The 17,971-nt window shown below is 36.0% G+C and overlaps 1 protein-coding gene across 1 annotated transcript; it reads left to right on the top strand.

Moving 5' to 3' along the window:
- The first annotated feature begins 5,647 nt into the window (after positions 1 to 5,647).
- plpp5 (phospholipid phosphatase 5) lies at positions 5,648 to 16,509 on the top strand. The gene is made up of 8 exons (XM_083912926.1): positions 5,648 to 5,752; positions 8,455 to 8,595; positions 9,569 to 9,677; positions 10,276 to 10,366; positions 10,470 to 10,533; positions 10,633 to 10,757; positions 10,977 to 11,147; positions 12,608 to 16,509. Exons 2-8 carry the CDS (start codon positions 8,525 to 8,527, stop codon positions 12,775 to 12,777), a joined length of 801 nt encoding a protein of 266 aa, XP_083769052.1. The 5' UTR covers positions 5,648 to 5,752; positions 8,455 to 8,524; the 3' UTR covers positions 12,778 to 16,509.
- The last annotated feature ends 1,462 nt before the right edge of the window (positions 16,510 to 17,971 follow it).

The raw sequence follows: 17,971 nt of genomic DNA, 5'->3' as shown, positions 1-17,971 counted from the left end.
ACTGTTATTTGTATTGTAGATGGAGGGGCTCAGCTTGTGATCACTGGTGCTGTCTTAAAGTATTGTTAATCAGCCTTAAGTTTGATTCTAACTACTGCCCAGATGGAGTCCATTTGAGTAACGTTGTGTACTGTGACCGCTTCGATGCTTGTTTTTGTTTCCGTTTTATGTTTTGTCAAACTTTTCTGAAAAGCACTTTTACACGGCTTGTCACTACACAATTTAGCTAGGTCATACATATACAGAAATGTATATTTAAAGAACATAAGACAAGTGTTTCAAAATGGATACCTCTTCTTCTTGTAGTAACGTCGGAATTGAAACTGTGTTGTAACTTTTTATCCTCTCGGTCAGAAAACGTGTCGAGTTGCTGGGCGTTTTTTTTTTTTTTTTGATATTTGTTTTTTGAGGAAAGTGTCCTAAATGCTACTGGTTTCTTTTGGCACACGTAGGAATGACTGCCAGTCTATTGTACTCGAGAGGCACTACTTCATTTTCCACCTGGAGAACTTCCTCAAGGCTGGGCTTTATATAAAGACGTAATAGTGTAACAACAGTCCAGTCCAGTATGATGTACAAATACAAACTTCTGTACAGTGTTTTTAATCACTCATCTGTCAAATCCAAATTTTTTGTATTTATTGCACCACATTTTATACCAATTTCTTTTTCAAACACCAGTGCAGTAATTTGTCTTCCTCTCCACCACAGTGTAAGTGAAATAGACTATTGGAAAAAACATGGGGAGTTTAACATAATATATCTGTATTTAGTCGTTTTGTTATTTTTAACATTGGTGTAATGATTCCACACTTTGGTAACAGCCGCTGCTCATCGACCTGTATCGTGACTCACTGTCATAGGTGTTAAAAGCAGTGTGAGGCAGTTCAGTATAGGAATGTAAAGTATCAGTTCCAGCAGTTTTTGTGGACTCAAAGGAGTTTATCTGTAATCATGCTTCAGCTTTTTACTTGTGATTCTACCCCAGTTACACGACTGTTTGTGTTTTTTTTCCCCCCTAAAATGTTGGGTTGTTATTTTTCCCTAATGCCTCCCGTCATAGTCGGTGTTAGATTGAACTGTATGATCATTTGGACTGTATTTGGTGTTTCTAATATTTAGTCTGCTCTCATTAAAATAAGCACGGTGGATGAAATATAAGAAACACCTCCACCAAAAACGGCAGCCTCCAAAATGACCGTAAAATTGAATCAACACTTCTCTGAAACTGTTTAAACAAAAACTGAACATTATAAACCTCATGGGGGAGGATTTATTACACCGACTGAATTAGTTTTAGCGCCGTATACATAATAAGCAGAGTGTAAATTAAAAAGAGAGGGGGAAAAAAGAGCCACTGTATGTAGAAAAGTAAGAACACTCCATGATTTAAGATGATTTAAGACTTCTGAACATGCATCAGTCTGCACAGTGAAATAAAGACACAGTAGGCAGAACAAGTTTATGCACATAATACATAACACAGGCACTTAATCGGTAAAGAACAGAAAAGGCATATTTCTGTGTTCTTAATGCCATTGATTAGGGATGGGAATCAATAAGATTTAATTGACACACGTGCCGTTATCGATTCTGCACATCAGCCTGATTTTTTTATTTATTTTTATTGAGTCCCTACTGAAGAAAAAAAAGGCCTATACAGATTTTCAGCGTTGGTGCGACTGTTTTATTATCGAGTCTGGAGCAAAGAGTCTGAACGTAGTGTTGATTAAATAAGAGAATATTTGTGCAGATTTCCTTTTTATTTAGGTGTTCGGTTTTTCAAGGAGGAAATCTGTGTTATAGCGTCACGCTTCACCCCCTCTGCCGTGACTCCTTTTGTGTTGCAATTAGACGCCATTGTCTTGCGTTGCACAGATAAACATGCAGAGGTCGATAAAAGAAGGAAAAACTATTCTGATTTGTTACCGGTTCTTAACTGGAACTGGTCCTCGATTTCCATCCCTACTGTAAAAAATGTCTATTTGTGCACAACTTTAACATCTTAGATTTTCTCACTCGTCTGCATTCAACAGCTGCTCGTTTATCTCTCTATCACCGACCCTTTTTAAGAAGTTTTTTTTTGTGTATTCCTGGGGAAAAAAGTCTAAACTTGATTTCTTGCTGCTCCCAAATTTGCCAAACTGTATTTTTGTTCAGTTGTAGGAATTAGGCCACTTCAGTACTTGTTCAGTATCAGTTAGGTGCATCATTAAGTCACTTTTACTTACAAACTCAAAACTGTCTGAGAGTCTAAACTTGAATTTTCCTTAGTTTTTATTTTATTTATTGATGGGTTTTTTTTGTTAGTTTTCATTTTACACATTGTTCATTTTTAACTCTTTGTGTTTGTGACTTCAGAGAAAGTGTCTCACTGACGAGTTGTGATTATATAACTGGTCCTAAAGCCTTTAATTTTTCATCTGAAATGCATGTTTTATCAACACCAGACACTGGTTTAATCCACTTCAGTTGGAGAGTGTTGTGTCTTCGCTTGTGTTGCTTTTTTGTTGTTGTTACCATGATGCACAGAGATTGTGCAACAGCCTTTATTGTTTTGCACCTGCAGATCGCATGATCATGATACTTTGTGCCAGTTTGTCCTCTTCTGCCCTTCTCCGCTGATACAGCAGCAGTATTACGTATGACTCGTTTAAGTGTCGCAGTGTGCAACATTTCATTCATTTAAAATACTGATGTGTATGTTTTTTTGTTTTGTTTATAGAGACAGCATGTTTGTTCCCATTTAAGTGACCCTTAAATACACCTTTCAAGGATTATTATTTTATATACACTTAAATTTAGGATGGACCCCCTGTTGTATGTCAAAGGGTATGTTTCAGCTCACTGTGATGTCTTTTGGTTTTTGTGCAATGTTGCAGACTTGTAATTGACATGCTGTCAGAGCAGAAATAGTGTTGGAATAAATGAATAAATTCACCTTCATAAGCACTCATCTCTTTTTACTTGTAGTAAAAATGACTTACAGAAACTAACTGCGGTCATATCTATCTCTCTTGGTGTTGCTTCAATTAAAACGTGGATGAACACAAAATACCATGTTGATTACTGTTCGACCTGTGTTACTGCATACTGCATATTGTTGGAAAAACTTGTAAATAGTTTGCATTGAACTTGCATAGACTCATGTTACTGTGGCGTGCTCTTTTTGCCTGTACAATTCTGCTTCTAAATGTGTGTGACTGTTGAGACGACACTCTTTTTGTACATGACTGTCTTTTTATTTGAGAATATTGATTCTGTCCTTTTTCATTCCAAAATTGAGTTTGAAGAGTTCAGACATGCCTGAAGTTTGACTTTAATAAAGCTGTACTCTGTCTCAGTGACACGCTCTCACCGTATGGATTTATTTAAACAATTTCCATCAGGTAATATGTTTTATTTCAATTTTAAGATAAATTAAAATAGTGTTGATTCCAAGCTCATTAGAAATAAAACAGCTCTTCATTAAGTCTGTTAATGGTGAGGGATAAGAGCCTAACAGTGTGCACACTGTGTTGAGGGATTTACCACAATAAAAGCACTTCCTGTAGTTTGAGATGAGCGCTCTGACAATAGTTTATACTCCAAAGTATCAGGAGAGTCATAAATAAAGCAACTTAAAACTATATAATAAAGGTTATAAAAACGGGGTCTAGAAGGCTGTAATGTGACGTGGCTTTTTGCATTCACGTGTCAAGCTAGATAAAATCTACACGACTATTTCCGGTTAGCAGAGCGCCACAGAGCTGACACATGTCCAGCTCTATGCTCAGAAATGAGAACTTAGTTGTTTGTTTATTCAGATAGACTCCAGTGCTTATGAACTAAAAAAAAGACCACTGTATGTCTTGTTTTTGCTGCTGCTCATAGGTCCTAACACAATTAAAACGATAAATAATATAATACTATAATATATATATAATACCAAGTGTGAAGAATAACATTGATTATGCAAAAGAATATGGCGATGCAACATATTAATATTGAATAAAATTCCTCATATTTGTTACCCAATATCGTTTACAAATGTGCCACAGTATTCAGAATGCGTCACATGACTTCACTGACCGTCAAGTCAAGATGTATTTAAAACACTCGGCACAAGATACAATGAATACAACAGAAACAAACACTACACTACACTAATAAATTCTACGAGTTAGTTCATTAATTTTCTTAAGTAAATTTTACTTACCAACGAATAAGCCTCTTCTTTTTTTAAACAATGTACATATGGACTTAATTGACATGAATTCCTAGAAAAATATACAGCTGAATTTGATCTGCTCACATAGAATATGAACATAATTGTATATTGATACGTTGCATATTATCTGTACTCAACTGTGAATAATATGATAGAATAGAATGAGCTTTTTTAATCCCCACAGGAAAGTCACGTGTTAAATTCAACTGTTACAGCAGCTCAAGTTACATAAAAAGTATATATATCTTTATAAAGTAAGAGTAGAAAAAATAAAAGTAGTCACATTACAGAATAGAGAACAATGATAAAAATAAATCACATATATACACTATGCACAACCACAGTTACCGTATAGAAAGAAAACAAACATATATTTAGTTCAATCCACTATATCATTTAGATTATTATTCTATTACATTCAATCCAATTCAATTCATTTCAATTGTATTTATGTTATTTAAAGTTATCTCAGGGCACTTTATATAAAGGAGTAGGTAAAGACCACACTCTATGACTTATTTATGATTTACACAGACTCAACAATCCCCCGTTGAGTACACAGTGGCGTTGAAAACCTTCCATTTAACAGACAGGAATGTCGGACAGACCCAGCTCTATGGAGGATGAACATCTGTCTGCACCGGATGGGAGGAACAAAAGGAGAGAGAAAAGACAGACAGATGGACAGAGGAAGAAAAGGAGAGAGAAAGAGAGAAAAGATGGACAGATGGACAGAGAGACAAAGACAGACACAAAGACAGAGACAGACACTTCCAGAGATGCAAGCAACCACAAAAGTAACAGTGACTATAAAAATATCTATAATAATGTGAATATGACTTATATGTTATGGCAGGTAATATAGTAGAATAGAAACAAGCACAGCTAAGGTGAATATGACAATGATAATAATTATGGTGGTAAATATGATCAGTGATGAGTAGTGGTAATAACAGCTGTGATACAAAAATACATATTACTGATGGTGTTTTTATGGCTATACATTTTAAAAATGAATTATAATTAAATGATATTATAAATGAGCAATAGCAGGAAGTGTCATGCAGGACCACAGCAGCAGGCACCACCACGATCAGCAGAGATCTGCAGAGACCTGTGAGACGACAAATTAAAGAAGTTGAATTAGTAATATGCATTGATGAGACATGAACGATACAGAGAGGAGAGAAGCTCAGAGTATCAGGAACAGGATTACCCCCCCCATAATTAAGCAGAACAAAATAATCTTATATCATTATATTAAGTTAAATCTACTAAACAATACTAATAAAAACAAGTACATAAATTGATTATTGTGTCACAGTTCTACATTTGAATCAGACTTTTATTTTGAAAATCCGGAAGCAGAAGTAGGTCGGATGCAGCCGTTAGCTCGACGCGCTCGTCTCCTCCGTGGACGCATCCCTATTTCCCTCAAGTCCTCAGATGTGTCGGCAGAAACCGAGGATGTGGCGGCCTGCTTCACGTTAACGACACACGTTAATATGACGGTAGAGAGATAAAAACACGACTCTGTGGAAGGTGAGTAACGGAACCGGGTTTCCCCTTTTTAGACAAAGCGGAAATGAACCAGATGTCTTGTTTGACAGATGTTGCTTGCTAGCTTAGCTTAGTGCGCTAACATCTTGTTTCTACAACACAGGCACCCTGTGTTCGCGTGTGTGTCTTCTTGTGTGTGTAGAAAGAAGTATTTGATATTGTTATTATAAAAAAAAAAGGGTTAAATGTTGAGTGAGAGTGAAAAGCAGCTTTTTAATGTGTGCATCACCTCAGCAGAGAGGAGGAGGACACAGGTGCAGCATGCTGGCCTTTATTCACCAGGATCAAGTCACTTTGATATTCAACATTCACATAAAAACTATTATGCATTTAAACCATCTCATTGAACTATGTCAAACCACTTTTGCAACGTAAAGACTAATATTCCTCATGTATCACAAGGCTTGTTATCGAATTATATATTCCTTATGATTTCTTTTAGGATTTTTTGTTAAACTTAAACCTATTGTGCGTCCTTTTCCTTTGACCTGGAGATGTCAAGTCACTTTTGCAACGTAAAGACTAATATTCCTCATGTATCACGTAAAAAATCATAAAAAAAATATTATTAAAAACAAGCGTTTTGATACATGAGGGATCTTAGTCTTTATGTTGCACAAGTGGTTTGACATAATTCATTGAGATGGTTTAAATGCACAATAGTTTTTTATTTTGAATATCAAATGAATGTTGAATATCAAACTGACTTCATTCTGGTTCTTTATATCAGGTTTTATTAGACAGAGCAGTGGGTGCAGAGGGGGAAAGCTTCTAGATACTCAGCATTGTCTTTATTTAGTATCTCACCGGATACGTCACAGTAAAAGTGGTGGAGATACTTTGTAGAAAGGAGAATATTTTTGCTCATCTGTCAGATTTTTGCCCTTTTTCAAATCTTTGTAGAGACAAGACACAAAAGTCACTGTTGATGTGGACTGAACAGTAAAGCTGCGAAAATTAATTTATTAGTTAACTGTTAAATTAATCAACTTATATGAATCATAAATCTGAATGATTTTTTTTAAGAAAGAAAAGTAAAAATTCTCTGATTTCACCTTCTTAACTGTGAATATTTATATAATATATATAATATATTTATTTTTGTGTTTGTTTACTTCTCTATGACAGTAAGATGAATGTATTTGAGTTGTGGGTAAAACAACACATTTGAAGATGTCCTCTTGGGCTTTGGAAAACACTGATCGACATATTTCATTTTCTGACATTTTATAGACCAAACTACTAATCAAGAAGAAATAGTGACTTTGATTTGAGATCTGGGGACGCATTTGTGTGTTTCTTTTACACATGTATGTTTAAGGGGGGAAAAGCGAAGTTTATAGGCTTATAAATATGCCCAACCAGTATAATATCAACCAATATTAACTGGTCACAGTTAATCGCAGTATATCAGTATCAGCTGGTCGGAAGTATAAATTCTAGTACAGAGCTGCAAAAGAAACGGTGACGTTATTAAGTTGATTTTTCAGCTGCAAAATGTCCAACTTAGTACATATCTTGGTCAGTTTTTTTAAATGCAAAATGTACAAGATCCCTAATGTATGGATACAAATAAAACAAACCAGTCAGACGACACAGGTAACTGATATAACAAGAGTAACATGAGTATATCAGGAAGATGTCAGATGAGTTTAGTCTGTACTGTCTCACACAGTCCTAAAAACCTTGGTGGGATTTTTGATCTTCGTCTCACATCAAGGCCATTACCAAGACAGCATTTTTCCATCTAAGTAACACCTCAAAAATTCAATCTATTTTAACATTCTGTGATGCTGAAACTTTAATCCATGCATTTGTGTCTTCCAGACTTGATTATTGTAACGTCTGGTCTTCTAAATTGTCCCACCAGAGGTCTTCAACTTACTCAGAATACGGCAGCCAGGATCTTAACTAAAACTAGAAAATACGAGCACATAGCCACTGTTCTGGCCTCTCTTCACTGGCTCCAAGAGCAAGCTAGAGCTGGTTTTAAGGTTCTTCTTTCAACCTATAAGGCCCTGAATGGACTCAAACCTGCTAATTTATCTGAGCTTATCACAGTGTATAGTATGGCGCGCCCTCTCCGCTCCCTTGATGCTGGTCATTACCCCAGTAAACAAGAAATCCGTTGATTACAGAGCATTTCCCACCGTTCCCCTCATCTCAGGAATAGCCTCCCATTGTATGTTAAAGAAGCTCATTTAAACATTTAATCATTTGAACATTTAAATCCAGATTGAAACCCCACCTCTACTCATTATACCATAGCAGACCATAGCACGTCATCCTTTCTGCCTCCTTCACAGACACACTTTTTAACTTGTTGTTTTATGTTTGCTGGTTTTTCATTGTTTTACTTTTACTATTTTACTATGTCAACTGTATTATTATTGCTGTCTGTTCTTTTTGTGTTCTTTTAATTGTAAAATGGTGATTTCACACTTTAAATAAATTAGAATTTAAATTTGGTGATAAATAGTGTCCAAACAAAGTAAAACCAGTTTATCATCTACTGTTATTCAACAGGATTTTTATAGAGAGCAGATATGTAGTAATTCTTTTTCACTTGCACACTCACAATCTCTCAAACTAATGTAATGTCAGCTCACTGCTTATTAGTTTATTTTTCATTTCAACACCCAAATAAATGGCTTAAAATTAAACTCAGCTCTTCTTTTTTCTAGTCCCAGTTCAGTTAAGTGAAAGTGGAGTGACGATGTTTGCTGTTGACTGAAGTCCACTCCAAGAAACAAAATGAAGAGGAGGCTACTACGTGGTTTCCTGTCGGAAGTTTCCATTCGGACGGCGCTGTTGCTCGTGTTCCTGTAAGTACGATCCAACTTTGAATCATCGCTTTATGGATGTATTATTTAAAAGGCAGGCATTGAACACAGTTATCCAGTTCAAGATCATGCATCGCCTGCATTGGTCTAAAGTGAGTTTAGCAAGGTCGCACATGGTGTCGATCCCATTTGTGATCGTTGCAGGCAAGCCCCAGCCACTCTCTCGCATATGTTCTGGTTTTGTTCAAAACTAGTTTATATTTAAAACTTTTTTTAGATGTTTTACAAGTACCTATTGGATTTTCTGCCATTACTGCCATATTTGGAATAACTCCACAAAACACTCACCTCAGTCGGCAGGCAAAGAATATGATAGCTTTTGCATCTCTTATAGCTCAGCGATTAATACTTTTGAAGTGGAAGCAGAAACTTCCCCCGACCTTTGAGATGTGGACCTTTGACCTTTCACACCATTTGGTACTAGAGAAGATTCGTTACTCTATAAGAGGATGTATTCAAAAATGTGATGCTACATGGAAACCTTTTTTTAAGTTATATAGAGAAATAAGATGTCACTCATATTAGAAGAAGAAGAAGAAGAAGAAGAATTACTTTATTTATCCCGCAACGGGGATATTGGAGTTCTAGGTGACTGATCCTGTACTATGCATAATTAACTTTGATAATTAACCACTCTCAACCACTTTCACCAACACCGATTTTCTTTTACTTACTCGTTCATCATTCCGTTTTGTTTTAATTCAGTTTTTTCCTACCATTCTGTCACCTTTACTTATTTATATGATATTTGTACGACATGTACGTGATGCATGTAATACAAGTGGTTGCATACCAACTCAGTCAGTACTAGATTGTCGAATGGTATAGTAATATTGTTGCAGGGATGCGGGTAGGGGGTGTTGTTTATGTTTATGTTAATATTTGTATTAATCCTGATCATCAATGCCTTGTGTACAGTGAAGAGAAAACCAAGCTCTTTTTTGTGTTGGTATAGTGTGACGGAGCAGCTGCCCCCTTTCTACCGTGAGATCCAGCCAGAAGAGATGTGGTTGTATAAATTCCATCGTGTGGAGAGAGACCACGTGCCCACTTCTCTTATGTTTGTAAGTAATATGTCTGCATGCCTCTGAGTTCAAATAGAGCATAATAAATACCTCAGTTCTGTTTGTTTTTTTCGTTCCAGACAACAGTGAGTATATCTGAACCCAGGACCATAACAATGTTGCTTTACATTAATCACAGTTTAAGTCACTTTGATAACTATTCTTCTCCGAAGCAAATCATACCTTTTTTTCCCCCGATTAATTCCTCACCTTTCACACAACAACTGGTTTCATTAGAGTTTGAAAATCAATTTGCAAGGACATGACTTCAGATGAGGTAATCTACCACAGTGAATATCAGAGACGTAGAACATAAATGCTCAAAATATTGCCATAGATTTTACTTTTGAGTTTCTGCACGTTGATTTTCTTTCTGTAGTGAACTTAAAGAAAACCAGTGGCTGCATGAAAAGTCTATACAGACTAGTGTTTGCCTCCCAAAAAGTGTAATCATTTTAGAATTTTAAGAGTAAACAATTCGTAGTTAACAGTCTGAAACATGGTCCAACACTGGCAAAGTCCCATTTTTCGATGAAGTGCAAAGAAGCGCTTGCTTACAGACAGACATGAATCCTTCCTCTTGTGTTGTCTCTATCAGAGTGTTGCGGTTTTCACCCCGCTGATTGTGATCCTGGCTTTCACCTTCCTGAAGAAGGCAGAGCGAGGAGATCTGAAGGAGGCCTCGCTGGGTAAGAAAGCTGCGTACACACATCTGTTTTTTTATATTAAAACAAAAATGTCAACTTTTTTTTTGTCTTTTTCATGATTCAGTTCTGTTTTTCTCTCATCCAGCTGTGACTTTGACTCTGGTGCTGAATGGAGTTTTCACCAACGTCATCAAACTTGTGGTTGGCAGGTAAACATTGTACACAAACATAGCAAACGATGATGTGACCCAGTGTCACAGTGGATAAAAGTCTAAAGCTGCCCTCTCTTGTGTTATTCCCCACCTCAGGCCACGGCCAGACTTCTTCTATCGCTGTTTCCCAGACGGTCAGATGAACCTGGAGTTACGCTGCAGCGGTGACCCAGATGTAGTCATAGAGGGCAGGAAGAGCTTTCCCAGCGGGCACTCTTCCTGTAAGGGCCTTTCATGGTTGATTATGCATCAGTAGCTGGTACATTTTCATCAGCAGGCAACAAGAAAAACAGAAAAGGCACAAAGTAGGGCAGGAGGGCATATAATATATCTGAAAACAGATATATCTAAGTATATTTTAGCCTCCAGGATCTTATCTCATAGAGCGTCTCCATCGCTAATCCTGGCCCCTTCTCTTTTTGTTGTTTTCTTTGTTCCAGTTGCCTTTGCAGGTTTGGGTTTCACAGCTCTGTACGTCGCAGGAAAGCTACGCTGCTTCAATGCTGTGGGCCAAGGCAGAGCGTGGCGGCTGTGTGCCTTCCTCACACCCTTACTCACGGCAACTGTGATCGCCCTCTCCAGAACCTGCGACTACAAACACCACTGGCAAGGTCAGAGTCACTGAAATTCTCAAAATGCCACAGTCCATCATGTAAAAAAACCCAACAAAATAAAAAACGATTGCATGACATTGATGACCATTAGAAGAAAGTGGTTTAAAGGGACACAGTGAAAAATGTCAACTCAATTGTCTGGTGCTGGTTGCTCATTTTAATGTTTTCCATATTGATCGAAGAACTATGACGATTTAATAGTTGTTATTTCGTTAAATCGACTCATTCCAACCTACACAGCAGTATTAATCTTTATCCACAATTACCCCCTTTTTTATGGACACTTTTCTGGCACAGGAAGATGACGACAAAACTTTGATCTTTTTTGTCAACTTGAGAAGCCACTCAGTGGAAACGCAACGCCTCATTTTGGTTACAAACATGTTAATTTTACTTTTGTGACATTCAACATAAGATTGAGATATTATTATTATTATTATTATATTGTTTTCTTTACTTTCACGTCCCTAATCATTTTGTAATAATACATATCCATCTACTAAAATTTTCAGATTCTTTTGAGTTTTAAGTTTGAGAAGTGTATTCCAGTGAAAATGTCTTCATGCAGATATACCTTCATACATTCAGTCCTGCTTATATTTTCTGGAAGCTTCTTTATTGCAAAAGAAACCACAGTGTTTCCCCTTTATCTGTAAATGGTATAAAATTCATACATATTATATTTTACGCAAGAAACCTATAAAACTAACATGTTCCTGCTTTTTGTCTGTATTATAAATGTCATTGTTCTTAGATTTTTATAGTTGTTTTTTTAGTTGCACGTCCCACGTGGCATAAAACCACACTGAACTCTTGTTATTCATTTATTTAGTTATTGAGAAATTCAACTCCCACCACCTTCCCAGACTCCTCTTGTATTAGCATTGGTTGTACATGAATTTGTTTTTAATATGTATTCATTAAATGCTGTGTATCAGGCTCTTCTAGCAGAGCTGGTGAGCTCAGGCATCAGATTTGTTCCAAACTAAATTTCTAAGTAATTTCTCTAATGATTAAAACCATGACGTGAGATGCGACTGAAATCTAGATCCAGATACGATGCCGTGCTCACTGAGAGTGAAAGTGATCAACTTCGTGTTTTCTGAGAAGGTTTTCCCCTTTGGTTCTCTGGAAAATGGCAGTTTTTTTAAACCAACATATATATTCAAACACCATATCCCTATATTTGAACTTGCACTATTTAATGTCTTGGAGTCTATTTTTCTTTTTAACCAGCGTGATTTTCTTTTTATACATATTTAATAAGCATTGTTGGAGGGAGCCACAGATCTAAGATTTCCATTGCCAACAATTGCTTCTCTATCATTTTTGTGCATATGACAATAATTAAATAACTTGAAACTGAAGCTATTGAATCTCATATTCTACCAAAATATTAAATGTATTCCTGTGAAGCTGTGGGATGATGTGTGTTATCTTCTCTCTTGTCCATGCAGATGTGTTAGTGGGTTCTCTGCTGGGTCTCGTCTTCGCCTGGCTGTGTTACAGACAGCACTACCCTCCTCTTCAGGACGCTGACTGCCACAGACCTCTGCGTCACAGAGAGACTGTTCCCGCCGCACAAGAGCGCAAACTGGCCAACTCCAACTACATCCTGCCCCTGTAACTGTTACTGCTGTCTTTCATGCTGGGTTACATGGTAATCCCTTTAATTCTGGTTTTCACTTCCTTAGGGCTGGGCAGTTTATCCATACTTAACATCAATCATTGTAACTGTATTGTGGGATTTTTTTTGTACGGTGACACATTATTTTCTAAACTAAAAAGGCCTAACGACACATTTCTTCTGAATGGTTTCTGAAACACTTGAGAGTTGCTGTAAATAACAACTCCAGTTTACATGAAAAACTTTGAGCATGGGTTTTCCAAACATGAACAGACATCATTACATGTAAAGGTTATTAACATTGGAGGGCCTGTTGGACACCGTGACACTTATTGTTGTCCATAAGGCCCAGCCCTACACACCCGTGTATTGTGCCTCTACATCACATGACTACTATACACACACACGCACAATGCACTGATGGTCCAAGCTCAGCTGCAGCTTCTCATATAGGGACACTATTTGGTGATTGTTTTGTAAACATGCAACTTTTCCAATGAGCCGTGTTGAGACTTGAGGAAGAATATTCAGTATTTGATGTTTGTGGTAGTTCCTCTCCTTTGGGAAACAATATAGAGTGAAGAGAATCGGAGCTCAACATGATGCTGAAACAATTTGGCGATTAATCTTTTTTGATTTTTGATGGTTGATTAATCCTTTATGTAATTTATCGACCAATGATGCCAAACACTTGGAAGTTTCAGCTCCTCTTATTTGAGGATTTTCTGCTTTTTATTGTTGTAAATTTACTATATTACGATTGAATTGTTGAACAGAACAAGGTATTTTAAGCTCTGATCACGTTTTTTCATCATTTTCAGTCAGAATAAATCATTAATCAATCACTTAATATATAAATTAATTAAAATATTAGATAGTGAAAATAATAATTAGTTTCAGCCTGAGCTCAAAAAGGTCCACTTATTACTGACTGAGAGCTTCAGCTGCATCTCATAGTATTTTTCTGTGAATGGAGCTCGTTCATCACTCCACTCATGTTGTCAGAGTGTGTAACTTTACACCTCCACTCACTAAATAGTAGCAACTGGGCCTTTTGAGCTTAGATTATCTGCACCATTATTTGAAGTAAGCGCTGTTTGTGTAGTTTAGAGGTGGGCGATACTGATTAAAATCCTTTCACAGTAATTTTACATCATGATATCACTGATGTACATTGTAATTTAACATCTGAAAAAAGGCTTGGTAGTTTTGTAAACCAGCTGGGCACTGTAGTTCTCAGAATACCAGGCGTAAATAGTGCATTGGTTAGGACTATTTTCAGCTATGGATTAATACACAATTAGTGCCCAAGTTGCTTTGGGACAACAGTGATTTTATTTTTTATGGCACAGATGAACGATATTGTCAGGCTTTATCTCTCTTGTAATTAGGATCAATTCATTGTATTTTGAGAACAAAAAAAAAAAGTATAAGCTATCACCAGAATGTTTGGTAAAAGTTCTGACACTTGACGAAATGCATATCGTCCCACAGTACATATCAACATTCGACCCACCTCGGTCGGAATGCACCTGCATGTGTAAAGCAGGTTATTCAAAACCACTCGGTCAGCTTCATATCTCTGATCTCCACATTGCTCTACTGTCTCAATCTTGAGTGCTTTAAACCTCTCTGTCTTCCTATATTATACTTTGAATGTTCCCACTCACAGATTGTTTGATTAATATCCGGAAAAGGGTTCATGTGCTCACTCCTCAGTATAGCGCACTGATGTAGCAGCCCCACTCATCTCTTCCCACAGTTCCCAGTGCTTGCTGTACTTGATAATCACATATTTGCTCTAACTGGACAGCACATCTGCTACTGTAGTTAATGTGACGTGACCGTAAAAGAACATTTTCCTACACGAGTGGTCTCAGGTTTACTATAGATCTGGTTTTCTTCTGGCTCCTCTGGCAACACGTCTGAGGTGTGTGTTCACCAGAGTTGGAGAGACGCGGCGTGCAGATCCCCAGGGGGAACACAAGAGACACGTCACCCTCAATATTTAGATCTTGGGCATTAATCTATGGAAGCATTTATTGTTAATCCCCTTCCAATAAAAACATGAAAGTAGCAGAGGACTTTTATTTTGAGGAACGCAACTCATAGACGCAACAATGCGTTTGTTAAAGGTCAGTATGAGACTTGAAAAGCAGCGGTTTAAATATTGGATAAAACAGAAAGAAGAAGAAGTGATGTTGAGGCTACACTTTGATAGATGAAATAAACACGGAAAATGCTGCTCAGATACAGAAACTAAAAGGCTGAATTCTTCTGTCAACTACAGACGTAGTATTAGGGCCACTGTTAAAATAATAATCTAAGATTTTGAGAATTAAGTCATAATAGAATACGTTGCTTTAAATTGTCACCTGCGTTTTTCGTGACATAAATAAAAACATTTCCACCATAAATGAATAAAGTAATGTAAGTGTTTGAAGCTATGTGTCCTCTGCGCCGTGTGTGCAGCAGGTGTTTGTTTGGAGTGACGGTGAAACCAGATCTTTGTGATGAACCTGAGTGAGGTCAGAATATAATCTCTCCAGGTGATGGTGCTAGCCTCCCAGCTCCCCAGTGCTGGTCAGGTTTTCTATCCTGTTATATATTTTTCTGGTAGTTTTCAACATCTTTCATTTAAATCAACAAAAAAAAAAGTTATGATTTTGTGTCTTTTTGTCTTTCCGTTTAATTTATACTTTCTGTTTTATCTTTCTGTTTGTGTTCGTAAGGGTGGTTTTCGGTTGGAAAAAGCATCAAAATCTTATGCAGATGTAACTGTTTTTGCAGGTTGAAACGTGAGAAACAACCAAACCTCTTCATGTTTCTGTTTGCGTGTGAAACCAGCCAATGTTTTGCAGGGTCAAAGCACTTCTGCTCGGCGTTGTGAATCAAGATCACATAGTTTCAGACCAAACTTGGCCGGAAAAAAAAGAATTTGTGCCTTTGTTGACCACATTACTTTGTTAATCTTATTTAATGAATGAAGCAGAAACTGCATTTTACAGTGTTTGCTCTCTGTGATGTAATGGACACCACTTGGTTTGGAAACTTTTTTTAAATGTGTTTTACAGTGTGCAGGAGTCAGTTGGGAACGCAATGTTTAAATGTTTGTGGCATGCTGCCTTTCTTTACCTCAGACAAAAAAAAATACTTTCCTTACATTTTAGAGTCAAATGTGAAGATTTCTGGGTGAAAACATGTAAAAGTTACAACAGACAGAGGAGGGAAAACTTCATTTTTTACTAAACTTTGAGACAAATCATATCTTAATTCACTTGGTCCATCTTACAGTTATTTATGAGATGACGTACACGTCTAAGTGTATTTAACTATGAGGCATGTAGGAGCTTACTTGAATTTTGAACATTTGTTTGTCTACCTTAAATGTGATAATGTTATTTCATGAAAATAGTAATCTTCTCTGTAGCCACACAGCTTTCTGGGGATCTTTCAGACAAGAAAAAAGGGTTCATTAGAATTTGCTGCATGTTTAACAGCAACATATTTTCTTCATCCATTCCTTCCAGATCTCCACATTTCCATCTATTTCTGTTATGTTTTGATTACACATGAATACTGTATCAGGTTGTTGGTTATGTCTGGTCTCCTTCAGATCTTCTGTCTTGACGAGATGAAACTAAAACTTGCCTGTTTGCTTTATTTGTGTCACGCATCATAATTTGCCTTGGCTTGTATAGGACCATATAGCAGCTGCTCATGCTGACACAGTTTCCTGATTGTATATGTTGTGATGCTTTTAATGACTCTTTTGGTGACACTAAATAATGTTTCTAAATAATTCTGCGAGACACGCTGTCCTTGCTTATTATTTTTTAGTCCGAACTGTGTGGTGAACACACCTGTTTAGACACTCTGAAATTCAAAGTAAAGGATATGTTAATTAACTAGTAATTCCCATCACTAGTGCGTCCTCTAGTAAAGCTGCTGCCCAGTTACTTTTCTACTGCTATGCAGCTTAACGTATAATAATAAATCATAATTTATTTGTTGATTCAAACTTTGTATAAGTAATCTGATATTGTGAATTAGTCTTGGTGTGGTCCAGACCTACCCTACACTCAGGTATCTTGAGATAACCTTTGTTATGATTTGGCACTACAAATAAAATGAATTGAATTAAATATACAAAGTAAATTGTAGCTAAAAGTGCAGTAAAAGTATAAAGTGGCATAAAACAGAAACACTTGATTAAAGTTCAAGTATCAGAAGTGTGTGTGTGGGGGTATATATATATATATATATATATATATATATACATTTGTTATGATAATGTTCAATTGTAACAAATACACAAGAAAAATAAATAAGTGAAATAAAAATTGACTAGGGGGATTTAAGTAAAAGTAAGTGAAATTCGTATAAAAATGAACTTCTAAATTTAGATCTTCTAAAGTTTCAAATGTAAGGCCATCATTCAAAACAACAATGAATTAGAAAAGCCTGTACTTTTGCAATCCTGCTGCGGTGGATCTTATTTTACCACTTAAAATCATTTAAAAACAGTTAAAGGAGGTTTTACTATTTCACAACTTGCAACAGTGAAGATGATATATACCCAAACAGCAAAATAATATTTATTGTGGAGGACTAAACATGACTTAACAAATAAATAAATGTATAAATACATACATAAATTAATAAATAAATCTTGAAATAAATAAAAGCATGAATAAATGGGACCTCCTACCTCATTAACATACTGACAAAAATACATAAATAAATAAATGTAGGTGAACAAAAATGTAGAAATAAATCTAAAGCATTTATTATGCATTTATTTATTCATTCATTTATTTTATTTATGCAATTATTTATTGAGACTTAGGTCATGTTAAGTCCTCTTTGTTTTCTAAACATGACCTAAAAAATAAATAAATGTATAAATACATACATGAATGAATAAATAAATGCAGGAATAAATGGGACCTCATACCTCAGTAACATACGGACACAGAAATACATAAACAAATAATTGTAGATGATAAATGTAAATGTTAAAATAAAAACAATGTACTAATAAATGTAAAGCATTTATTATTTTACTATGCATCTTTTTATTTATGCATTCATTTATTTATTTATTTATGCATTTATTTAATATTTTATTTATTTATTTATTCATTTATTTATGCATTTATTTATATTTTATTTATTCGTGCATTTATTTATT

This window comes from Echiichthys vipera (genome assembly GCF_963691815.1).
Source record: "Echiichthys vipera genome assembly, chromosome: 4".
Classification (NCBI taxonomy): Eukaryota; Metazoa; Chordata; class Actinopteri; order Perciformes; family Trachinidae; genus Echiichthys; species Echiichthys vipera.
This window is presented reverse-complemented; position numbering and strand designations above follow the sequence as displayed.